Genomic DNA, 26,572 nt, shown 5'->3' with positions numbered 1-26,572 from the left:
CAGTTGTCGAAGTCCTCGTGCCGCCTGCGGGGTTTCCCAGTCGGATCCGGCTGTATCTGGCGCAGGTGGTACGAAGATGGAATCCGACTCTGGAGACGGCTTGATGGACGGCTTGAGGAGGCGCTGGAGGGAGACGCCAGTCGGTATGGCTTGTCGGGTGGAGCCGACCCGTGCTAGGGCATCTGCTTGGTCGTTGTCGGCCCTTGGCACGTGAAGGAACTCGCACCCTTCGAAGTATCCGCTGATCTGCTGGACGAGGAATCGATAGCTCGCCATGTTCGCGTCCTTGGCGTCCCAGTCGCCAGACGATTGCTGGACCACCAAGTCTGAGTCGCCGTAGCATAGGATCTGGCGTATGCCGAGCTCTTTGGCTAGCCGGAGCCCATGTACGAGCGCCTCGTACTCGGCCACGTTGTTGGAGGCGGCGAAGTGGATCTGCAGCGTGTACTTGAGCTTGTCGCCTTTGGGAGAGGTGAGGACGATGCCGGCTCCCAAGCCGGTGCGCATCTTGGACCCGTCAAAGTGCATCCGCCAATGGGTAGAGTCGGGAGCCGGCGGTAGGTACTGGGTCTCGGCCCAGTCGACGAGGAAGACGGCCAATGCTTGCGACTTGATGGCGGTGCGGGGCTGGTAGAAGATTGCGTAGGGCGCCAATGCAATGGCCCATTTAGCCACCCGGCCGGATGCATCCCGGCTGCCTATGATCTCGGCGAGCGGGGCAGTGCACACGACCGTGATGGGGTGCTCTTGGAAGTAGGGCTTTAGTTTCTTGGCAGCGAAGTACACCCCATAGCACATCTTCTGGTAGTGTGGGTAGTTTTGCTTTGAGCTGGATAGCACTTCGCTGAGATAGTACACCGGCCTCTGGACTAGCTGGGCTCGGCCTTCCTTCGGGCGCTGGACCACAACAACAGTGCTGACGACTCGGCTAGTCGCGGCGATGTAGAGGAGCATGGGCTCCTTCTCAGTCGGCGCCGCCAGGACAGGCGGAGTAGTCAGCATTTTCTTCAACTCATGGAAGGCTTGGTCGGCTTGGTAGTTCCACTCGAAGTGAGTGGACTTCTTCATGAGTCGGTACAGGGGGAGAGCCTTCTCTCCTAGTCGGCTGATAAAACGATTCAGGGAGGCTAAGCAGCCAGTGAACTTCTGCACATCTCGCAGTTTGGTGGGAATCTCCATCCTCTCGATGGCCTTGATCTTGACAGGGTTGCATTCGATGCCGCGTTCGGAGACCAGGAAGCCTAGCAGCTGGCCGGCTGGCACTCCGAACACGCACTTCTCGGGGTTGAGCTTGATTTGGAATCGGCGCAAGTTGGCGAATGTTTCTTTCAGGTCTTCCAGCAAGGTACCGCGCTTCTCGGTCTTCACCACAATGTCGTCTACATAGACGTGGGCATTTCTGCCGAGTTGTTTCAAGAGGCATTTCTGCATGCAACGCTGAAAAGTGGCACCGGCATTCCTCAAGCCGAATGTCATAGTCAGGTAGCAGAAAGCTCCAAAGGGTGTGATGAAGGCAGTCTTCAGGCGGTCAGCTGGGTCCAACTTGATCTGATGGTACCCTGAGTACGCATCCAAAAAACTTAACAGCTCGCATCCGGCTGTGGAGTCTATTACTTGGTCAATCCGTGGCAGAGCAAACGGATCCTTTGGGCAGGCCTTGTTCAGACTAGTGTAGTCTATACACATTCGCCACTTGTTATTCTTCTTCAGAACTAGAACTGGGTTGGCAAGCCATTCTGGAAAGAACACTTCCATGATAAAGCCAGCGGCAAGGAGCCGGGCTATCTCTTCTCCTACAATTCTTCGCTTCTCTTCGGACAGTCGGCGCAGGGGTTGCTTGACCGGCTTCGCGTCGGCTCGGACATGTAATTTGTGCTCGGCGAAATCCTTTGGGACACCCGGCATGTCCTTTGGGGACCATGCAAAGATGTCTCGATTCTCACGGAGGAAGTCGACGAGCTCGCCTTCCTATTTACTGTCCAAGTTTGCCCCAATGACAGCGAACCTCTCCGGGTTCTCCGGGTCCAGAGGTATCTTCTTTGTCTCTTTCGCAGGCTGGAAGGAGCCCTGCGCATCACAATCTTTGGGGTTGGGGGACAGGGCCGGCTGCTTGCCGGCCATGGCCACAACCCGTTCCAACAGCTTCTTCTCTTCTGCCACCACGAGGGACTCGGCCAGCCGGCTGCTGGCCATGGCGCACTCGATGGACTTCTTGTAATCGCTGGCTACCGTGATGATCCCCTTCGAGCTCGGCATCTTCATCTTCAGGTAGGCGTAGTGGGGCACAGCCATGAACTTGGCCAGAGCAGGTCGGCCAAGCAGAGCATGATAGGGGCTCTCCAAATCCACTACCTCGAACCAGATTGCTTCTCGACGAAAATGATCTTTGTCTCCGAAGAGAACATCCATTTTAATCTTGCCGATTGGGGAGCAAGACAAGCCGGGGACGATACCATGGAAGACGGTGCGGCTCGGCATGAGCTGCTTTGCTTTGATGTTCAGCTTCTCCATGGTATCGCAGTACAGTATGTTGATACTGCTTCCGCCATCTATCAGGACACGGGAGAATCGGGCAGCTCGCCTCTCCGTCGCGAGGGTGACGTCCAAGACCATTGCATAGGAGCCAGGCGAAGGCATCACCTCTGGGTGGTCGGCCTGGCTCCAGCTGATTGGCTTTTCAGACCAGTGCATGAACTCGGGGGTGCTAGAGGCGACTGCATTCACTTCTTGATGCTGTCGGCGTCGACTGCGCTTGTCGTCGGCTTGACTGGTGAAGACGACGTAGGCGGCGTGCTCTTCGGGGAATTCGTCTTGGATGGCGCCGAATGCCGGCCGAGCCGCCGGCTGCTGGGGGGCTGGAGGCGGCGGGCCGGGAGGAGGAGGCGGCAGCATCCCCTCGCCCTTGGTGATGCGGGTGAGCCAATGGCATTTCCGGGTTGTGTGGTTGGACGGCTTCGCGCCGCTGTGGAATTTGCAGGGGGCATCAAGGGCCTGTTATAGGAGAAAGCCGGCTGCCAAGGCGGCCTGCCACCCTTCTTCTTGGGAGCGGGCCGTTCTTCGGGCTGCTCATCTTCAACGGTGGCCACCTGCCGACTGGAGGAAGTCGGCATGGGGGCCTTGCGCTTGTGGTCGTTCTGGTAGGGGCGCCGATTAGGGTCGCCAGCCGGCGTCTTAGGAGCCGGAGCAATCACCTTCCCCGAGGCGTCTACCCGGAGCTCGGTCTTCATTGAGGAGTCGGCCGTAGCGTACTTGTCAGCGATGACCAGTAACTCGTCGAGGGTAGCCGGCTCGTCGCAGAGGAGTCGGTGCTTGAGGAGGGTGCCCTCTCGGCACCCGGCGGTGAAGTACTCGATGGCCTGGACCTCATGCACCCCCTCGCAGGAGTTGCGGAGCTCGGCCCACCGCGTGAGGTAGTCGCGGGTCGACTCGTTGGACCCTTGGACGCAGAGAGAGAGCTGGCGAGGCTTGGGAGGCCGCTTGTAGGTGCTGGTGAAGTTGCGGACAAAGACTTCCGTGAAGTCCAGCCAGCTGTTGATGCTGTAGGGCTTGAGGCTGTTGAGCCATGTGCGCGCCGTGCCTTGCAGCATGAGGGGGACGTACTTCACGGCGACGCGCCGGTTGCTGTTGGCTATGCTGACGGCCGTGGAGTAGTCGATGAGCCAATCTTCCGGCTTCACTGAGCCGTTGTACTTGGGCGTGTCTCGGGGGAGCGAGAACCCTTTGGGGAAGGGCTCGTCGCGGATGCGGGGGCCAAAGCACGGTGGGCCGACATCATCTTCTTCTTCTAACGCCAAGGATCTAGCAAGGCGGTCGATCCTGTGGCGGGCGTCGTTCTCGCCGACTCCTTCTCGGCGGCCGAGTCGGTCGCCAAGAGTCGGGTGTGTGATAGGCGGCGGAGTGAGGCGTCTTTCTCTTCGAGGCGGGGGAGGAGGCAGATTTCCTTGGTGCTCTACTGCTCGAGGGCAGCCCTCCGCGTCACACTCGATGGGGATGCGAGTCCGGCTGCGGCTGGCAGCCGGCTCCTTGTCCTTCTTCTGGCGTGCGCCGCTCGCAGTCGGCGAGCGGGACGTCGCGGCGTGCTCCCGGCGCGGGGGATGACTATCAGCACGGGCGCCGGCTTCGTGCCGTTCTGCAGCTGCGTCGATCAGCTGCTGGATCCGTCTTGTCATGTAAGGGAGCTCATCGGCTCCCAGCCCATTGAGCTCTTCTGCAGCCGCCTGAGCGGCTCGCAGATTCTCGAGCGGGGTGGCGTAGACGGGGCGATCCGCCCCCAGCATGCTGGCGACGGCCGCGCCGCGCTTCTGGACGAAGCCAGCTCGGCTCGGGCCGCTAGGCGGCGGCGTACCGAAGGCGGCGCGGTCGACTTCGCACTGGTGGGCTTCGGTGAGGCGTCTCATGGAGGCTATCTTCTGGCCTTCTGCGATGAGGGCAAGGCGGCGTGCCTCCAGGGTCTCGGCGTCGGCATCGGCCGGGATGGGGACGGAGAGGTCGTGCATCGCCGCTTGCAGGGCGTCGTGGGCGTTCTCGCCCGAGTTGGCGACGTGGCTGATGACCAGCACTTCGGTGACAGCGCTGCTGCCGCTGTCAGCTCGAGGGAGGGGATCATCGAAGACCACCACGTCGGAGGGGTAGGCGTCAAGCGATGCTGTGTCGGAGTCGACAAGCATCGGGTCGCTGGAGCCGACCGACTCCATGTCTGCGGTAGGCTCGCTGGAGACGTGAAGCTGGTCGAGGAGGCTGATGAGGCGGCTCTCCGGGTAGTCCGTGCCTGCGTCGGACGCAGGCTCGTCGGAGATGCGAGTCTCGCCGAGCAGATCGGCGAGGCAGCTCGCAGCGCAGGCGTCGTCGACGCCTTGCAGCGCGTCGAGGCAAACGTCATCGGGCGCAGCAGGCTGGCTACGCTCGCGGGGGGGGGGGAAGAGGGTTCCCGTCCAGAACAGGTCTCCGGACGACGGTGCACCTGGCCCCACGGTGGGCGCCAAATGTCGGGTGGTTGGTGCGACATATGCCAACGGGTGGCTTATCATTGTGGGTGCCAATAAGACGTCGCCGGTGCCTGGAAACGGGATGAGGCGTAGACATGCACGCCGGCGGATCTTACCCAGGTTCGGGGCTCTCCGAGGAGATAACACCCCTAGTCCTGCTCTGCGGGGTCTCCGCATGATCACTGGATCAGTAAAAGTAGCTACAATCGCTCCTAGAGCTGTTGGGTTTAAGGGGGAAGAAGAACAAGGCTAGCTCTTACTTCTCTCTATCTATGGTGTGTGTGCTATGCTCAGAAGCCAATCCTTTGCATGGGTGCTCCGGGGGGTTTATATAGGCCTACCCCCCGGGGGTACAATGGTAATCCGGCTGGGCACTGGTCCCAGCCGTCAGTGTCTACGCTCGCCGGCTTCTCCGCCGGCTGTTGGGTCCCGCCAACTGGTGGGTCCCGCCGGCTGCCGGCTTCTTGGTCGACAGGCCGGCCCCACCGCCTAGGGTCTTGTCGGCGGCTGTTTACTGTAGCCTCGCCCTTGATGATGAGGGCTTCGTTGAGGTAAGCGTGGCTACAGTGGGCCGCCTCGGGGGCTCTCGCTGTAGCCTTACCTCGTCTTGTCTTCTTAATGGGGCACATGCTTCGAGGGAGGGGGTAGCCGGCTTCTGGGGGCCGGCTACGCCCTTGGCCGACTAGGGGAGGCCAGGCCACCTTCACGCCTCTCTCTGGCTGAAGGGGCCCGCCGCCCGTGGGCCGTACGGGAGTCTGTCGTGGATGACGTTGAGGCCAGCATGGCTACAGTGCCGAGCCGAAAGGGAGACGGCCGTCCCGTACGGCCTCCTGTAGCCATGCCCCCACCCGGGCTTCGGGGGTAGTGGGCCGCACTGTGGCCACACACCGTCTTGTCACAGTTATGTGGGTGTAGCTTCGGTGGTTGTGATCTCGGCCGGCTTCTTGGAGTCGGCGCTCTTCGAGGCCGGCTTCCTGGAGTCGGCCACCCCGCGGGTATCCGGGGGGAGGTTGCTGAGGCTGGGCCGCCTCGCTTGAGTCGGCTTCGGGGATAGCCGGCCAGGGGAGGTGGTCCAACGTTTGGAGTGCTTGGAGGCCCAAAGGCCTGATAATTTTTCTGAAGAACCAGGGGTAGTCGGTTAGGCTACCCGTGGCCATTTACTCCGACAACGTAAGTTCTATTAGCATGTCCTCTTATTTCATTGCAAAATCTAGGTGTCAGCTATGAACATAAAAGTTTCTTTCATTTTATCCAGATTATCGATGCTTATCAGACACATTTGGCGCTACGCGTTGGTCATGATCGGTACCTCTGTCCAGCCTGGAGGTCCAAATACCTTGTTGATCGTGCTAAGGCACGAGACAACCCTAAACCGTCGAGATACAACATGGATAGTGCACTGAGCAGAGCTGGAGCAGTACGTAGGGTTCTGGACGAGTATACCGTCCGTGATAAGGTACGATATGTTCTTACTAGTTCAGTAAAACTCATTTTAACAAGCATTATTGCATCTGATTACATATGTGTTCCACATTTTAGTCGTTTATCCCATTGAACGTCGGCAATACACACTGGATCACCGTGGTGATGCACAACCGCAAGAAAGAATTCTGAGTTATGGATTCGCTCTATCCTCTCGACTTCTCTCTCGACACTGTGAAAGCACTGGTACTCTCCCCAACATCGAGCATTCTTCATATGAAATGTCGTATGGTTTCTCACTACTACTTTCTTTGAAATAGCGACTAGCAATAGCAATTGATATGGAAGAATCAATCCGTATTACAGCTGGCAAATATCCAGACGTCACTAAGTGGCCTATCACAGCTCAGATGGACATGCCACAACAAGAGGACGGGTGAGTTCTGGTTCATCATTTTCTACTTACGAAAGACATGTTCGTGTCCCCGGTGACTAATGTTTGCATATATATTAGGAACTCTTGTGACCTTTTTGTGATTGAAGTTATGGAGCATTGAGACGGGGAACGATGGACCGCCGAATTTACCCTGGTAATTTGTCCTCTCTGTTCGTACACTTGTACAATTGTCGTATAATACCAACTTCTATTCATTAAACCTTCTTCTAAAAATTGCAGGACACGGTTAATGCAAGGAGAAGATGTCTCGTCGCCGAGTTGGTTCTCTCACCTACCAACACGCTCGAATGTGTGAAGAACAAAATCCGTGACATCGCAAAGAAAAGCAAGGCGTGAAGACATCATACATGATTCAAGATTCTAGTTTTAGTCGTTTGTTTTAAGTCCGGAAGCACGTTTCCCGGCATAGACAACTTTGATTTTCTATCATTCATGTAATAAGCACGATACCATGGATTTTGTGTGGATTTTTGGTTGCTTACACATACATGTGTATGTGTAATGCAGTTAGACTATACGTTTCATACCAATACATTTTTGCTTCCCTTCATTTGTTCTAGCTTAATGTTTTTTGCTGCTGTGTTCATTCTTTTCTTCCATGGAAGAGTAATTCATTTCCTTTTAACCTTTGGAATTTTTTGATTTGATTTGGCATTATTCAACACAAAAAAATAAAATTTTGACAAATTTCTTTTTTTGCCTGTGCCATCCGGTGTGGGATCCCGCGCCCGAGACAACGACAGATCCGGCTGAAGCATGGCCGGCACACGCCCTGGGGACTGCCTGCCGGCGTCATCAATGCGTAGCGGACCACGCGCGGGCGACCCAGTGGACGAGCGCCAGTTGGCGCGGGGGGACGCGCCAGGTTCGGTCCCGCCCGACCGCTCGGTGGAGACAGCCCGCGTGTCGGACGCAGACGGGCCACCCGTGGATCCTGCGGTGGGTGGAGTAGGCGGATCCGCCTGGGATCCCATGTGCATGATTGCCGCTGGATCTCTCGGGATCGGCAACCGCAGGTGGATCTTCCTCGTGTCTTGCGCCAGACTCCCTTGGCGTTATGTGTTGCTTCAAATCACGTTGGACATATTTTTTGCTGCATTTTCTGCTGCATTTTTTTAGCCTTTTCCTTTTATGCATCATGAAGATCAGGATCAGTAGCACCATCAATCACATGATCAACAACTCTTTCGGCCCCTTGATCAGTAGGATTTAGGAGATCCGCTGGGACCTAAAGAATTTCAGTGCTTAGCCGAGAATTCCGGTGGATGCAGGTCAGAGAAGGGAAAACTATTTCGAAAGTGACATAATTTATTAGTTAATATAATATACTTAGGCCTTACACAATTGAACTGCCCACAATGCAGATAGGACTTGATCATTCGGTTCAACAATAAACCACAAAACATACTTAAAATTCATCACAAATCTCCTTCAGCTTCTTGATCTTATCAACGTACCCATATTTCTGTTTGAGAAAATCTGCAATAATATACTCAAGTTTTTTCTTCTCTTGCTTCAGCTGGTCCCTCTCTCTCATCACTTGGTCTCTCTCTCTCATCACTTGGTCTCTCTCTAGCACCACCCGGTCCCGGTCTTTCTCAGCCTTTGCCCTCAGGACCTGATGTAGATTGGCACAACCATGTGGTCTGCCATCTTATTCTTCTTCAACTCCTCTTTGAGATCACTAAGTGACAATCTTGCATTGCCCAACTGCGTGAGAGCATCCTCCTTATCAGCCACCACTTTAGCAAAGTCCATTTTGAACAATCTCAGCTCTTCCTCCATCCTCCTCTTTTCTCCAATTAACTTCAAATTTTCTTCAGCATTCTTAACATTCTGTCTCAGCTTCTCGTCATACATGCTCCACAGTTCTCTGAGGCAGAACTTCATAGCCACTGACCACTCCGGGTCTACCCATTCCACATAGTTACATTTCACTTCTTCCTACAATATGAAAAAAATATGGTCAAAAAATGTAGCATGGAATGATATACATATATATATATATATATATATATATATATATATATATATATATATGGATCAATTAACTATAAGTATATGCTATTATGGGTTAAAACAAATATTAGACCGTAAAAAAGACAACATAAATACGTACTTTGTAAATGCACAAATTAATTGAAATTGTATGCAATTATGGGCAGAACAATGGATTACCGCGAAGTAAATCGAGCACGAGCTAATGTAAACATATATTTTTTAGTACGGAACAACATACCTTCTGACCAAAGGCAAGAAAATGTCTACCAGTGTCCAAGGAATCAAAGCAACTAGCCTGACGCAAGGTTCTCGATGCAGACAACGAGAAGACAGATCGTGGGCAATGCCACTCCATTCATAGCAAGGGATAGTCGTAGGAACCTAAACGAAAGAACAGACATAAAGCACAAATCAACGCCCTGCGGTAAATACCGGTAATGAAGAACCCTAACCCTAAGCCTAGCACTATCTGGAGATTATATAGTAGGAGCGTACCTGCAGGCTAGTCACGGATTCGCCGTGCGAAGAAGATCTCGAGTCGTCGCTCCATGAAACCATGGCGTAACGCGACCGGCGGCAAGACGTGGATCGGTGGCGGCGGCGGCGGTCGCATTGGATAGACAGAACGCGCATGGAGATCGCGAGGGGAGAACCGCCCCGACCAGGTGGCCAGCGCGGCCCAATTAAATGGGCTGTAATCAAAATAAAAATTGTGAAATGGGCTCGGCAATGGGAGCGGCCGTGTGTCGCGTCGTCTAACGGCATCCGTCGCACCCCCTCCACGTCATCACGACAAGCGGCCCATGGTTACACAACAAGCCATAAAATGTTGGGTTTTTCTTTTCTTTATGCTTGGAAAATGGTGGGTTTTTCGGTACCAAGTCTATACTCTAGACCCAAGTGAGCTGGTATCTTCTATATTTAAATGGTGGTGAACCAGAGGAGCGATAAAAATTTAGTTATTACCACACGTAATTACATCTTCTATATCTAAACAACTAGCCCTCACTAACCTATTTCTCTTAACATACAAGTTTGCCACCTCATCATTCAACATGCATGGAGAAAGGTCCACCACAACATGCAAACAAAAGATTCCCGCAACAACATATACATCTTCCACGTAACCATTTCTCTATGAACATATTGCCAAACATTCCCGCAACAACGTGCCAGGTATCGTCTAGTTTTCTAATATAATATAACTAGAGTGGGCAACACAAAAGATGCCATCATTACAATGGCTAAAATGCTATCCATTTTCCATGATTAAAGTCCCTAGTGACCGCCTCCTGTTTAGTCCATATATGCTACAAGCGCTATCTCAAGGTCCTGGCCTCTTGCAAGAGTATATATCATGTATGCAGTAACACATTGTAAACACCTCACTATTAGATCACTGGATTCATCCGTACATAACTCTAGCAAGTGTTCTACTCTTCTTCGCCCACCACGCTTCTGCACATGATAACAGGAAAAGTTAATGAATGACAAGTTAAAAACAATTATAACCTACAATGCGTACAAAAACTTACTTCTTATTTAGTTTGCATTTCTTGCTGCGTTTAGTGTGCCCTAGCAATTTGCATGCGCCGCACCTGATTTTGATCTCGTCGTACGAAAGTGGCCTACCATTTTTCAACATAGGGCGGTTCTCATCTACCTTAGTTGCACCTTTCGTTGATACTTTAATAGGATCTTGAACTTCAACTATGTTGCCTTCACCATCGTCTACATATTCAATTGCACACCTACTGAGATCATCCGTTTTCTTACTCAAATTTTCCTTTAGCTGATCATACTCATGACTCTTAGCTATCACAGCCTTCAAACTCTCCTGTAACTGATCCCACAAAGCTGGGTGTTTGCATGCCGCATGCATAGCTTCTGAAGCCAACACACTGACCTAGCTATATTTCATTCTTCCAGCTGCCCCAGTCCATCCAAATCCCAACAGATCGCTTGTGCGCCTCGCGGGCAGTCCCAACCTTGTGTCTTTCGTGAACCGCACAAGAACTAAACACTTTGGTATTTCAGATATATTCAAGTACTTTGGTACATGGAATATGTGCTTGCAAGGTAGACCCTTTCGAATCATTCTTCTGCAACTGCACCTTATAGCTTCTGCGGAATTTACTGGTGTGTACTCCACCCAAAATTGGCTCTTCCGGTTATTCTTCCAGATCACGATGTACTATTGTGATCCGTCTCCGAGCTTTATTTCTACAATCTCCATGCCGCCAATTTTCCTAAGATCAGCTTGCAACATATAGAAGTTTGCTAGAGTGAAGATGTTAGAAGCAGCTATCTCAAGTTCCCTCGAGCTAGTAACTGGCACCGGTAAACTCTGTGAGGCCGTGCAGTCATCTCATGCCTCGTTCTCACGGATACGTACAACGGCGTTCTCATAGTGCAAAATCATATCCACCAGGGTCATTTCACCGTCTAGGTGGAGGTCAAGGCATGAGTTTAGACTTTCACTCCTCTGGTTGCTTTTCATGCCAAGCCAAAACCCCTCTGTCAGATAAGTCGCGGCCCACAGTCTCCTCTTCTTATACATCCGTCTCAACCATGTTACTGTTTTTTCCGACTGCCATCTTTTCGAAAACGCGTGCCATCTCTCCTCAAACGTGGTCGTGGACGTGATGTAGTACAGAAGAGTTCGGAACTCCTTCAAGGACTTGTGACTGAGGTGAATCTTCATATTTTTTCTATATGCCACGTACATATACGGTGCCACACATGTGGCAAGACTTGGCGAATTGCCTTGATCATTGCAGCGTCGGCGTCTGTGATAACACTCTTCGGCATCTTTTGACACATGGACCTCAAAAAAGTCTGCAGCAGCCACACATATGTCTCTTCGGTCTCGTCCGAAACTATGGCACAAGCAAAAACAGTGGTCTTCCGGTGATTGTTAAGACCAACAAAAGGTATGAATGGCATACCATACCGGTTCATCTTGTAGGTGCTGTCAAATACAAGCACGTCGCTGAAGTCCTCATAGTCATGACGAGACTGGGAGTCACACCAGAACATCCTATTCATATGTCCTTCCTTATCTAGCTTGTACTCGAAAAAGAAGCTAGGATCCCTCTGTTTCCTACTGGCCATGATGCCTATGACTGTGGCAGCATCACCTTTTGAAAGCAGATTCCTCTTCTCCCTGGCGCAAAGGTTGTATATTTCACGTCTGGTAAAACCAACACCGACATACCATACATGTTTGCTGATGAAGGAATCCATCATGTCGTGAATTCTAATCCCTGCAGCTCCCATGGACAGTATCTCAGCTCTCTGGTACTCTTTGATTTTTCTGTGGGACCAAAGAAAAGGTACCTCGTCCAGTCCTGCCAAGATATGGCTATGCTTGTCATCAAAACTTTGAACATACCATACCCCACGCTTTTGGTCAAGCTTCACGGTCTGGTGCGCTTCGTAGTGGCAGCGTGTCTCGGGTCTGAGCCTACGGCTGTGTCCTTCCTCGGTTAGCAACCCACTGTCACGTTTTCCTTATCTGGAACAAACAAACCGCCTATAACGCATATGACGTGACTCGGTTTTGCTATACCTGACCTTATTCTTTCTAATGCTGAAACAATTTTCTCTAGCATAGCTGTTGTAGAAATCATACGCAGCCTCGTGAGACGTAAAAGTCATTTGTATTATCTGAACATATCCCTCTTATCATCTGCACTGGCAGTATCTTGGACATTATTTTTCCCCTCATCTTCTGTCACCTACACAATCATAACATATCCATGAAAACAGTTTTCTATGGTAAACATTACTTCCATACAACATTGACTACATACATACCTCACTCATGATGACCAACGACTGCGACTCCCCAGAATCAGGTGCAGCTAATGATTCGTCATCAAGGCCTGTCTCCATGTCGGATTCACCGTAATAGTCGTATGCATTATGACATTCGGAAATGAGCTGAAAAATATAACACAAATACATAAGTACTTATCAAATGATATTCCAGGATTAATTCAATTTGCATGCCAACAAAAAATTCCACTTCCATACCTGACTAATGTAATCTTCATTCGAGATTTCCGAGTTGTTTTCCTCACCATCATCATGCTCATTGTTTTCCTGACCATCATCATGCTCATCCTTCTATAAATTTTCAACACAAAAATATAATACTGTCAGATGCCACCAAAAAATTACAACATGATAATGCCACTCACATTAAGATCTTCCAATTCGTCCCCATTCTCTGACCTATCTCCACGATCTGAATTTTCATCATCTGACCAATCTTCTATCCAGTCTTTCATCAGTTCTCCAAACTCCATGTCTAACATCATATCAGTTAACTCATCGTCCGCCATTTACTACAACAAATAATATGTATCATCACATGTCCAAACATTATCAATGCTGACATATACAACACCTAGCACACGATCACGGATGTTAAATAAACTACCCCAACCGGAGAGCGCCCCAACCGAGGGCGTTCAGATCGTGCACACAACCGACGCCAACGACCTCTGACCACCCATGCATCCTCCTCCCTCTCCACACCGGTCATCGGCGTTAAGGTACGTCAACCCTAGTAAGGAAGATGCCCACGGATCCAGTACGTGATCACTTTGGATCGTGAGAAGCAGCGCTACCCGTGATAACATGCGCCGCCGGATTCCTAGCCACGGCACCGGCCATGATCACTTTGGATTGCCGGATACCTAGGTAAGCCGCCGCATCAAATAACGGAGCCGTCGTGCACACAACCGACGGTAAACGACGCTAGGTTAACCCTAGAAAGAACAAACCCACTTTAGCCCGCGTGATCACTGTGTATATCACGACGAGCAGCACTACCAGAACAGGATCTGCGATGGCCTAGACCGCCGGAAAGCTAGGTTACCCACCCCGCTAGGTTAACCACTACGACGAAAACGGCGGCAGTTCGTTTGATGCTGCCGCGAGCGAGACAAACGTGGGGAAACGGGATGCGGTACCTGCGAGCGCTGGAGGTTCACGGCGGTGCCGCGCGCGCTCTCGGACGAGATCGCCGCCGCCGATATTCCTACAGAACCTCAACAGGATGATGGAGGAGCTGCGTGAATGATGGAGCTGCGTGATTGATGGATCGGCCGTCGGCAGGTCGTACCTGGTCGTGGGGTCGTGTCATCCTTTTTTTTTCAGGATGTCACCGTATACATACGTATGGGTTATACGGGTTATACGGGGTTTGGATATGGGTTACGGGGCTTGGATATGGGCAGCGGCGGGCCGGAGAAAAAATAGATGACGGGGGTCAAGAATACCCCTAGAAAATTGAGTTAAGGGGGTGCACCAGAGCAAGGCTCCGGAAATAGAGACTTCTTTTCAAAATCCACACGATAGACATCAATTCTCATCGGCCGAGGCTCAAAGTGCGGCCTAGGCTGATAGTGCAACAACATCAATTTCCCAGCATTGTCCACCAGATGCGCCGACTGAGTCCTTTCTCGTTTTCATCGGAAAGGAGAGTTTTCACGTTAAGCAAGAAGAGCATCGCAAGCAAGTAGGTAACGCAGATTTCAATTTGCAGTCAATATAATAAATGTCTGTGTAAACATGATTACACAACTTGGCTGCCACCTCCAGTCGTGGATCTGCGCTTGTTTCCAGTACCATGAGATTGTTCCCGATGACCCAGTATAAGCGACCCAAGAACATCAAAGGAGTTGAACATGGCCACCAGATTCCGTATTCGCGCGGTATGACCTTCCAACACTCATCACCTGGCTTGGCGATGCCTAGGAACCCGGAGAAGCAGAGCAAAAATGATATAGATTCAGTGACAATGAAGGAACCCCACGTCAATAGTCGACCGTTAAAAAATTCACGGCGATAGTGGTGATGTTCCAAAGGCAGCAACGTGGTCACCGATGGAAGCTCTATGAGGTGGCGCGTGAGCGGATTCAGCAGTCGAATGCGGATGCGGTCGTGCACCAGGATAAGGAGCCCCTCAGGGGTCGGTGTGAGCGTCTTGTGGCCGCTGAGCTCCGGGAGCTCCACTCGTATGGCCTGGCCGGTGGAGAGGTTCAGGAAGCGACGGCAGTGGGCGGGGGAAAGTTGCTCCGGGAGCATGATCCAGTGCCGGGGGTGGAGACGACGGTCTAGGGCATCCATCCTGCGTGGATCGGTGCAGCACCGCCGCCACGCACGACACACCGCGCGGAGGCGGACGTAGTCGCCACGTCGTAGTCGAGGACGCGATCGGCGATCACCCCGGCCGGCCCGTCGGAAAGACTCGCCCAGTTCCTCCTGCGACAACGCATTTCAAAAGATCATAATTGAATGCTTCTAAATTTTACTCCCTTTGTTCCTGAATATAAGTCTTTCTAAAGATTTCAAAAGAGACTGCATACAGAGTAAAATGAGTGAATCTATACTCTAAAATATGTCTATATACATCCGTATGTAGTCTCTATTGGAATCATAGAAAGGCTTATACGGAGGAAGTAGTGGATAACCAGGCGAAAGATGCACGTACCGTCCGTTGGGCACCGTGTGCGCGTGCTTTGCCCCCCAGCCACAAGAAGGGTTGATCGTCATACTGGCGGCGGTGATGGCTGGGGCGGAGGAGAGAATGTGCAGCGGTGCGGCAGAGTTAAGTATCAAATTTTACATTTGTATGCCCCTATTTTTTCCTTCAAACTTTGGGCAGTTTTACTAGGATTGTTGCGTGTTTACTACGTACTACCGATTTACAGGAGGCCAGGTTACCATGTTTTGAAGAAATATATATTTTTCTAATATTACAAGAAAAAAATCGGTTCCAATAAAATTCATTTTGGTCTATTAGGATCAGTTTTACAACGAAGCACTTGTTCTATGTCAGTGATAAACTTGGTTTGTCGTCTCATGTAACTAGACTGCCAACCAATGTATTAGTTGATACTGTTACTGAAACAACACATAAGTTTATCTTCCACCACAATCAGACTCTGACCATAAGTTTTAATTCCCAACCTTTTTTTTTCATGTCATTACATATTTGTTGGCTACATATATTTTCTAGAAGACAGAGGAACAATGGAGCTTTACTTCCTTGGGAGTCCTGCTTGTTGCTCTTGCCATGGATTGTAATAAGTAGGCACTGAAAATGAATTTCTCATAGGTTTAGTAAGTTCTAAGTACTGTACAGTGCCCTTTTTCTAGAAAGGCAAAAGCTTTGCGTTCCGTCGTATTGAAAAAACAGGAACAAAGTTATTTACATACCCAAGCGAGCAGGAACAGCACGAGCAACAGAGCAAGGGAAGCGGTGCCAACACGGGCAGGCTGCACAGTGCTTCTTGCTCTTACGGATATGCTAAGTCCCGCTCTGATGTTCGCCTATGCGCTTTGCTGATGTACTGGGCAGGCATGTTGTGAGGTGCAGCCAAGGATGCTCTTCGTGAAGGTGCAGATAAGCTTCTGAATCAAGTTATGACGAGAATGAGTGCTCATAGTAAAGGTGCATTTAAATGCACAAATTTGGCATACTGAGTGACATCCGAACTACTAGTTGTCGAGAAAGAAACTATATACTGTACTCCCTCTTGTCCTTTTTACTCCGGGTATTAGAACTTTACAAAGTTTGACAAGATTTATATTTAAAAAAAATAGCAACATGCATAATACAAAGTATATATATACTATGAAACTATATTTCATAATGAATCTAGCAATATTGATTTGGCATTGTGAATGTTAGTAATTTTCTGTAAGTTTGGTCAAAGTAGAGATAGTTTGACTTTGGACAAAACTTATATGCAGACTAAAAAGAACCGGAGAGGGTATTGTTTAGACTACAGCCTCTTGTCTTCCCGAAGTTCCTGATCCTTGAACTTGAATAGTAGCTAGCACTGAAAATGATTGAAACGTACCATTAGAATTCAGGAGCGACCACAAGCAACGCACTAAGTTAAACTAAACTGTCAAAACTATTTGTAACCGAGAAGAGCTTATAAGCTTCCTTGCATAGCTTGCCAACAAGTAAAAGAGGACAAAAAAGAAAAAACAAGTTGTATCATCTAAGCTGTGCATGATCAAGTTAATTAGACAAATAATGGTCACTCGGTAATTAATACTACAACACTAGGAGAATTTTTTTGAGCAGTTAAAAAAGGAGTGCTACCAATATAGGGAGTTACTTAAAATTTTGGGGAGAAAGAATTAGCTTGTACTGAAGAGGCCTAGCTTAGCTGGTACAGTAGATGACAAAGTTCAGAGCAGGGCAGCTGGGGTGTGTCCTGACTGCTCTCTCCCGGGCGGCCTTTGTGGCCTCAAGAGTGCTATCTTCATTAATTGAGTCGCATTCAAATTGTGGAAGCCACAGCTGGTTCGCGTGCACGCCCTCAATTCTGGGCGCGAAACCCGAGAATCTTCATGTAATCAAACTACACACATCAGAGCAAAGACTGAGTCTCTTGCATGTTAGCATAAGTAAGAAGCAGCAGTAGGAGTAGTTGTGAGTAGCAAAATTTTGTTACTGCCACACATTGCTTGGTTGACTCAGCACTTTGTCAAGACAATTGAACTTACTATTCAGAAAACATCATTGTAGCTCTTGTCAGTATACACCTTCGCTATTGGTCTGTCGTATGTACGCCCACTTACTTCATTTACGATTGTGTTACTAAGAATGCCTCCCAGTCGAAAGTTATTTTCATAACGTCTTGAAAATTTGTACACATGTTTAGAATAATATTAGGAAGCTACCCTAGTTATCTCATATGTTTTGGGTGGGCATAACTTTAATTATAAATTATTTACCCTCAAATTAAATAAGTGAAGGGTCTATTCAAATGAGAAATCTATACTTGTGTAGTTCTCTTGCAAACATGTATATGATCTATCTTATCTGTTTTGGATGAATAAAACACCTACGTCTCCAGTCTTATGCCTTAAGTTAGTCTTGTGATAGATCCACCACATTTGTTATAGCTGGCTTAAAATGAGTAGGGCATTTTGGAGGCCGAAAATTTTGAAAAAAAAAAACAAAATTCAAACTTTTAAGTTTCGGAAAAATCTGAAAAATAAATACAAGTATACAAGGAAGTAATGTGCATGTGTGTTAAATTTCAGGATGAAATACCTTGAAATGGGAGTTGTGCAAAAAAAAATCATGGACTTTGAGGATAAATAGTGCATGTGTGTACTAAAAAGCCACAGATTTTTTTTTTTTGTGTGTGTAGCTCGCATAACCTATTTTATCCTGAAAATTTACACACATGTATGTTATGTCTCTATGAATTTTGAATATTTCAATTTCGGCCTCCATTTGGCATTTTCGGCTTAAAATCCCACTGTATAAGATTTGGTTTTGGGTCTTAAGGTTAAGGTGGTCCCCATGTGCAGGCTTTTTACTCATGTTTGCGCTCTATTCTGTTCCAGCCACATGGTGGTGGAGAGACAGAGATGAAGAACAGATAATTTTCTGTTCATTATGGCTTGCTCTTAGTGCTATCATCTGGTCTTTGGAACTTTAGCCTAAGGGCATGTACAATGATGCTATTTTAGGAGCGACACATAGGATAAACTAGCGTTGCTGCGTTAATTGATTGATGAAAATTTATATTGATAAATGAGAACCAAAATTTAAAATACATATAACTTATTATATTTGATTATGTATAGTTGTAACATTATTGAAAGAAGCATAGCAATTAAATGGAAAACAGCATAGCTGAATATTATGGTGGGTCTTTTCACATGCATGATTGCATGTTGAGATGGGTTTATCCCATTCATAATTGTATGATGACGTGGCATGCTTGATCAACTTACTGATAGGGCGCAGGCGCTAAATTCTGGCACCCGCCGACTAACAATTTCCCTTTTTTTTGGCCAACTTGCTGATAGGCCGCAAGCGCTAAATTCTTCTGTAATACAGTGTGTTATTCTATACTTTATATCTGAAAGCAGTGCAGTTACAACTTACAAGGTAAAAGCTCACCGTCACCGAAAAGTTGGCAAAGAAGAAAAGCAAAGGCCACACAAGCCAATTGCTCAGGGTGTGGGACACTGGGACTGCATGCCTTTACATTAACTTCGATTTGCAAAAATACCACAGCGATCAACATCGTTTCACTACTCTAGCGAGATGCGCCGGATCTTGGAGACCAGATGGGCGGTGGGGAGGTCCAGCTGGGCTCCGCCGTCCGATTTTATCAGGTCGCGGACCTGGTCCCTCGGGGTCGAGATGCAGGCGTGGAAAGTGGACAGGAACGGAGGGATCGGCATCGACAGCGCCGAGAGGACGTTGTTCAGGTACTCGATGTCCGCCGCGAGCTGCTGGGCGCCCCGGTCCGTGATGTAGTGGATCCCGCGCAGCTGCTCCATGAACAGAGCGGTAGCACCCTCGGCAACCTGAGATGTGGAACCGGAGGTCAAGAAAACATACTAGAATTTCCGGCATGTGTGAACTCAAAGCAATTGATTTCGTGCTTTCTATTATTTGTTGCTATGTAAATATGACAAGACTGTTGAGGGGATTTAATGTATTGATCTGTTCAATTGTGATGCACATATTTTCAATATGTATAACGCACAGTTCCCTACATAATTTGCAACATAAAACAAAATAAGCATTGGAGCATGGCTGATTTTGTTGACAGCATATTTCACAAGTAAACAGGGTAATGGATACTCTTATTGAAGATGCTAAGTCCAGATTATGTGACTTCGAATGTGGTATCACTTACCTTGAATATCCACTCTGTAGCAAAGAATCTTATTGAAGATGCTAAGTCCAGATTATGTGACTTCGAATGTGGTATCACTTACCTTGAATATCCACTCTGTAGCAAAGAACTGAGCCTCGTCGTTGCCAGCCTCACTGCCTGAGATGCCTTCAGCGAGAGGCTCCAACTGCTGTGGCAAAGTGAGGAGATACTCCCCGACACTGGTCACGTATGCCTGTGGGTACGCACTGAAGCTTGGAAGAGGAAGACCACCCTGCTCCTCCACGGACGACCAGATTGGGAGGCGAGCAATCTCACTGAGACGCTGCCGGACTTTGGAAATGAGCACATCATATACAAGCTCGTTTACTTTGTCTGAGAAGGCCGCAACTCTTTGTGACGTGACGGGAAGAGCGTGGAACCTTGGATCTTTTGACTGTACAACAGAAACAAGTTTCTTTAAATGAACCGAGGATGAAGGGCAAATAAATTCTACGTGCAAGAATCAAGAGGTATATGAATAGGTTCTACGCCAGAGTTGAATAGTAATAACTTACAGTAATACTTCCTCCGTTCCTAAATATATGACGTTTTGGTAGTTCAACGTCGTATGTTTAGGAACAGAGGGAGTACAAAAGAAAGTTGCTGCTAAATTTCATGTGGAGCAAGAGAATTATAATCAAATCAAACCCAACAGTTTTACTCCATATGTTCTGTTCAAAGTAAATATGAGGACTCGCTCATGATCAGCAATCTTGAGCAACAATGTAAAGAGCATATTATCACATGATCAAGCATACATATTTTACCAAACACAGAAATCCATCATTTGCTAGACAATAGGCATATGCTGACTCAGCCCAATAAGAAAATGCAGCCTGCGGTCTGAACCATCAGATCAAAAAGTCAAATAACTCGGGACTTCGATTGCTACTTAAAAGTAGGGTTAACATGCATCATTTGCAAGTTCAGTAACTAGCTAATTGTTCAGATTTACAGTTGACCCCTGCGTTGTAACACTAAATGCAAGACATTTTAGAAACATATAACTTACCTGTTCTAGCACAGTGAGGAGTTTCTTAGACTTGTCTGGTAGATTGGTGAGTCGAATGGTTGCAATATCAAGTGCTGCCCTCCCACCCAGAGGTGCTCCCGAGTTGTCATCAGCAGTACCAGCAGATAATTTATCCATGCTAGAACCAAATCCGGAAAGAGAAAAGTTTGTTCCAATCCTGGCAAGAGTAGCCCTTAAAGAAGCTTCGAAAACTGAGGTCCTGCTAGTTAAGCAATCGGCAACTGTAAGAACCTGCAAAGCACCCTGGACAATTGACCATTCTTCCTCTTCAGAGACATCCACCAGTCGCGGTGCTTCCTTTTTCTCTAACCCTGCATCTTTTTTCGAGGCATCAGTATGTGTGGTATTATCCAACCCACATACCGTCCTCAGGGACTTCAAAGTTTCTTGTAGATTAGATATGTATTGCAGCATGACATCATCAAGAGCCAGTACCAGTTCATCTGCCTCTGATCCACCAGTGAGACTAATGCATCTCTCAACAGCTGCTTCAAGAAGTACTATCATCTGTGGGATGGATTCCTCCATCCTACGGACAGTTTCACTTAGCTCTATACCTTGTGCACCTAAACCACGGGAGATGGCTCCACGGATATCTATACCGGCCATCGCAGCAGAAAGCACAGCGCGCTCCATCTGCCCGTACCTACATGACATGAAACTTAGTATGCTACACAGAACTAACTGCTTAATGTTATGCATTAATAACTACAACTTGTTGTAAATACAGGCGGTAACAAGATGCAACATAAGTTTTTTTTTCTTCTTTCCTTTGTTTTTATCAGACAAAACGACTTTAAATGCTTACCTCATCTTAAAGGTTTCATATGGGGAATAAATAGCTTTCAATGTACTCAGCACAACTCCAAGATCTGATTCTGAAAATAAGTGCTGAATGTTCCGAGCAAAAGTGCCAGTCATGTTGTGCAATTCGATTAGTGCAGCAAGATGTTTATTCTGCAATTTGATGCTTTTTGGCAAGTCACCTGATATAACATCCAGTACACCTGGAGATAGAGAAAATAAATCAACTAATTAAGGAACAAAACTAAGTGCTCTTCCGCAACAAACAAGAAAAAATAACTAATAACTTGCCAATAAACAAACAAATACGCGAAGTATACCTTTTGCAACAGATCTGGTTTCAGGAACAGCATCCCCAGTTGCTACATTAACACGAGAGACAAAGCTTGAATTCAACTCACTCATGGTCTCCACAAGTACTTTTGGGACTAGTGATCTGTATTCTTCAGGGAATGCAGTCAAGCACCTGCATGTATTAGCATTTTAGAACAGTACAGTTTAAAGATAGTCGGAGGGGCAAATATTTTTCATGTGCCCCAAAGATAGTTACAAACTGCTGCCATGGGCCACCTTGTGTGTGACTTAATTTAGAACCACAAGTATTTGTCAACACAGAACAAAAGAAAACAGGATCACATGGACATACCACTTCCATTCTTGTTCAAGGTAAAGTAGTGTCTCATCATAGAAACTTGGCAGCCAGCTTGAGAATGAGACACTAGTGATTTCACCACCACGCTTCTCCACCTCTGCCCTGTTGGCCCTTTGCTTTAGGTCAAAATCTTCCCAGAGTTTCTTCAGAGGCTTCATATGAATCTTAGTGTATTGCACCTCTAGTGACTTGAACCTCCCAATACGTGTCAATATACCACGAAGATCTTGCACAGCATCAATCTTTCAACCAAAATTGCACAGGAAGAGGTTCAAAATAAAATAAATAAAGATGTTTCATGGAGTGTTAATAATGAGCTAATTTTGAGACAGAAACCTTGCGGTTAGAAAGGGCATCCAATAAACGGGGCTGAACCATTTCGTCCAGCCTTTCTTCCAATACTTCAAGCTGCTTTCTCACATTAGCAAACTCTGCAACCTGAAAGCAACATTTAACAAGCTAAATAAAAAGGCCCTGCATAGATGCTTGGTGAGAAAGAGAGAGGGGAGAGTAAAGTACCTCTCCGACTGCTGACAAGCAATGTCTCATGGTTGCCAGGGTTTCTGCGGCTTTTGGAAGATCGCCACTCGAAAACACATCCTCAACACTTTGGCTCAACTGAGCTAGTCCAGCCGCATCCTGCAATTCCAGCCAACAGACTCACAATTATTAGATAAGAACTTACCACTTGAGTAAAGCAGGTACTCTAGTGACATGTGCCGTGCCATGGTAGATACTATTAAAACATACCTGCAATGTCGTGTATGCAGCTTCCATGCGTTGTTTCACAGTATCAATTCGTGCTAGCGCAGTTATTGACTCAGCAGATGAGCCCTCAGCCTGGTTGGAGAAATTATCATAAGTACTTGGTTAACAGACACATTTACAAAATAAAGCTGAAAATGTGTGCCGAATTTGTTTGGGGTACATGCAGGTGGCATGTGTGTTTTAACTTCACTAATATATACTCCCTCCGTCCCATAATGTAAGACGTTTTTGACACTAGTACTTCTCAATGTTCCCATTGCATTAGAATAAGGAATCAATAATTTCAAATAATCGAGCATGAATTAAATCCAATTGTATTCCGCAAAAAAGCCATACAAAATGCTGCTGTAGTCATACAATTGTATTAGACAGTTACATTGCAGTCGGAAGTACACACTCAATCACACTGGGAGAAAAATGTTACTGCTGCAGCTCTTTCGAGAAGATTCTAAACATGTAATTAACTAGAACTACAGGTCTCAGTATTTTATGGCAATAGACACAGTTTACATGGACATCAGCTCTGAATTTTGTAAGTTTCTATGTACTTTATACAGTATGCTCAAGAGTTTTCTGTGTGCATAATTATGATGTATACAAGTACAATACATGGTAGCATCCCAAACTAATACTCAAGTACCAAAATCTAGCAGGGTTTTACTAAGCCCGGGAAAACTGAGGGATCAAATTCCACATAACAACAAAGGAGACAGTGTGTCCAAAGGCCAAACAGATCAAATCAAAGCTTAAATTGTGAATTTGGTGCTATTTTGGATAGTCCTATCTAACATTATCTTATGAACACGTCATAATGATTTTATTATCTTAGAAGCAAAATGCTATGTACAAGGCAAAGACCACACAGATACAAGTGACATGGCCTCGGAATTTGAGATCCAGATCCGGTTAAGAACATGGTAGCGACAGTAGAGTCCGAACTGTAAGCATGAACGACTCATACATGCTCAAACTGAATCATAGCTAAATCATTCCCAGACTGAATCGCAGTATGCGAATTAGCACATTTTCGCCGATTAATCTACTCCAGAACACCCATCCAAACGAGTCTCGATTTCGCGACAACACATACATGCCGGGCGTGCCCGCGCGCGAGATCCAGATCCGGCTAGGGACGACGGAGGGGTGCGGGGAAGGGCGGGGGGCACCTACCTGGGAGAGGGACTGGAGGACGGAGGCGAGGTGGGAGCGCAGCGCGAGGGCGTCGTCGCGGAGCCTGAGCGCGTCGCGGCAGGCGAGCGGGACGCGGCGGAGCGCGTCGGCGCTGTCCCGCTCGAGGGCCGCCCCGGCGTCGTCGGCCGCGGCGCGGAGCCGCTCCTCGGCGTCGGCGAGGAAGCGGTCGAGCGGCTCCGACGGGTGCCGCGCATCCAGCGCCGCGTTGATCCACCGCTTCGGGTCGAACCCCTCCGCCCCGAACTCCGCCGCGTCCACCACCACCATTTTCTCCGCGCCGCGGCCCGCTCAGCCGCGCCCCGCGAGGGCCTCCCCCTCTGCCCTTCCTCCTCCTCCGCGGCGGCCTCGGCTCGCCGGAGAGTCGGACGGGGCGCGTGGTGCCTCGGAGTTTGGAGGCTGCTGCTGCTGCTTGCCTCCGCGTCTCCTCACTTTGCCACCGAAGTAACGACCACCATGGGCACGGGGGCAAAGTCACTTTGTTGGAGTTCACGGGGAAAACGTCTTTCAGGCTAGACGTCTTGTGCGAAACTATTCGCAGCATTGTCGATTCCGTTTTCCTCACGGGTAAGTATACCTGGCCATCTGTCGGGCCGGGCCAACCAAAGCCCAACGCAAAAAACTCAGGCCCGAGCCCGGCCCAGCCCGGCCATCGGGCCTAAATGTTGGGCCCAAGCCCGGCCCATCACACTAGAAGCCCGCCAGGCCTCGGGCCACAGGCCGGGCCTCTTCCTTAAACGGCTCGAATTCTAGGCCCAGGCCCGACCCGTGTGCAAGGTCGAGTCGGGCTGGGTTGGGCTTCTTTAGGCTAGGTCGGGTCGGGTCGGGCCGTCCGGGCCGGGCTGCCCATGGCCAGGACTACGGGTAAGCGAGAAACACATATGGTAGATACTAGATACCAGAAAGGATATTTTCTGGAGAACCAAAAATCTTCACTATCGTGACCAACATCCATTATAATCCGTTTGCATACTTGTGTTCCTGGTGACAAAGACTTTGAAGCAATACCAGTCTTGAATATATTTCAACAACTTGAAAGTTGAAACATGTTGTAACTCTACAAAACATATTGAAACTCTATGAAAACCAGTGCGGGCTGCCCATGGCCGCGCTATGTGGTCTGATATGCAGGGGTGTGGAGAAAGATGGCAGCATGCTATCTGCGTGGGAAATCCTGTACTCGGACCCTGTCAAGGACAAAGTGAAATGGCTGATGGCAAGACTGGAATAAAAGATCAGAGAGCCTCCTGTGCTTATGTGGCCAGACCCTAGCTAGGACAGAGTTGATGCCATATGCTGATCCTGAGCATGTTGGGCAGGATGAGTGCGAAGGGCATCATCTTCCCGCGCTGTATGGCCTGTGAGCCTGAGTGAAATGATGTAACACCATGTGTGGTGTCTTTATGTGTAATGTCAGGCATAACAGATGTGTAGTCGTGGGTGTGCATCCCTTTGGACCTTTTATTCTTGTTATTTAGGTTTTAGAGGCGTAGTGTGGAGAGGTTACCTCTTAGCTGCTGCCTGCTCGAGACTTTGGAATGCTGTAAAACTGATGTTGGTTTGGTTTCATTGATTAATGCAATGGAGTCGGGGCTCTCGAGCCCTTTTCCTCTAAAAAAACTCTATGAAGTTTGAAGTGTGCTGACAAACAATGAAGCACGGTGATGAACATTCGAACACAATAAATCCCGACAAAACTATAAAGAAAGTATTTCCATTTATAATTTTCTTGTCATTTTGTCAAAATTCATAACGGCTTATTACATACATAATATTCTGAGAGACTTCTTATTTCAGACACTCGCCAGAGCAGTTGTATACGCAAGATGATGCTAAACATATTGCATATGAGTATTTGAAATAATCAAATTGTATGTGGAATACACTGGATTTTCATGATCGTTGATGATTACCATAATTGATATTATTTCAGTACAAGTATAACATTCACATGATGCAAGTTGTTGCTGAACTCACTAGAACGTGCGGCAAACACGAAAATATCAGTCAATAATCAATTCCAATGGTTTAACTTATACACTAGAAATCATTATTAAGATTTTTTATTGATCTTATGTTTAAGAGATCTCTACCGTGATATTTAAAAAATATTAAAATATATATAGACACACACACACACCCCCTCTCACACACACAAGTCATACCTTACAGTTTATGCAATTATCAAAAGCAATTGGGGGAGAATTTTTTTATCAAAAAATACATTTTAATTTAGCACAATGCAAATAATTTTGTGACACTAAAATTTTAATTGTATAAAAAAATATAACTAATATTTATCAACTAATGTTATGTGGTTAGCTATGCTAACTAGTTAAGGTACACTTGGCAAATTGTAAGATGATAAAAATTTAGGTTATACGGAAGTATAAATGTTTACTATAAATTATATTTATTCTTTATGCCCCGTATCCAACTTTTTCTTGTAATTTTCTTATCTCGGATGTATTCTGGTTTGTATATATATGCTAACACTCGATCTGCTATAGTGGAGCAAATACACAACCACTATATCAGTAC

General features: G+C 47.8%; 1 protein-coding gene across 2 annotated transcripts; it reads right to left on the bottom strand.

The window, feature by feature from the left end:
• Nucleotides 1–18,738: 18,738 nt before the first annotated feature.
• On the bottom strand, nt 18,739–24,576 carry LOC109787319 (conserved oligomeric Golgi complex subunit 7). Of its 2 annotated transcripts, none has more exons than XM_020345888.4 (10): nt 24,014–24,576; nt 22,826–22,915; nt 22,595–22,714; nt 22,412–22,513; nt 22,070–22,317; nt 21,744–21,889; nt 21,428–21,626; nt 20,599–21,265; nt 19,648–19,980; nt 18,739–19,230 (listed from the first exon to the last, which is right to left on the bottom strand). In XM_020345888.4, exons 1-10 carry the CDS (start codon nt 24,299–24,301, stop codon nt 18,952–18,954), a joined length of 2,472 nt encoding a protein of 823 aa, XP_020201477.1. In that variant the 5' UTR covers nt 24,302–24,576; the 3' UTR covers nt 18,739–18,951. The 2 variants fall into 2 exon arrangements, 1 of the variants encoding a protein (XP_020201477.1); XR_002238517.4 differs by having other exon boundaries at nt 18,891–19,230; nt 19,566–19,980.
• Nucleotides 24,577–26,572: the final 1,996 nt, after the last annotated feature.

Source organism: Aegilops tauschii, chromosome 7 (assembly GCF_002575655.3).
Source record: "Aegilops tauschii subsp. strangulata cultivar AL8/78 chromosome 7, Aet v6.0, whole genome shotgun sequence".
NCBI classification, from domain to species: domain Eukaryota; kingdom Viridiplantae; phylum Streptophyta; class Magnoliopsida; order Poales; family Poaceae; genus Aegilops; species Aegilops tauschii.
This window is presented reverse-complemented; position numbering and strand designations above follow the sequence as displayed.

What these genes read in the sequence shown, in the direction of transcription:
- LOC109787319 (XM_020345888.4), bottom strand. Translation starts at nt 24,301, where the DNA reads ATGGTGGTGGTGGACGCGGCGGAGTTCGGGGCGGAGGGGTTCGACCCG. An exon ending in TCCTCACTGTGCTAGAACAG is followed by an intron (nt 19,981 to 20,598) that starts GTAAGTTATATG and finishes TCTGTTGTACAG; the next exon opens with TCAAAAGATCCAAGGTTCCA. An exon ending in CTACAGAGTGGATATTCAAG is followed by an intron (nt 19,231 to 19,647) that starts GTAAGTGATACC and finishes TCCACATCTCAG; the next exon opens with GTTGCCGAGGGTGCTACCGC.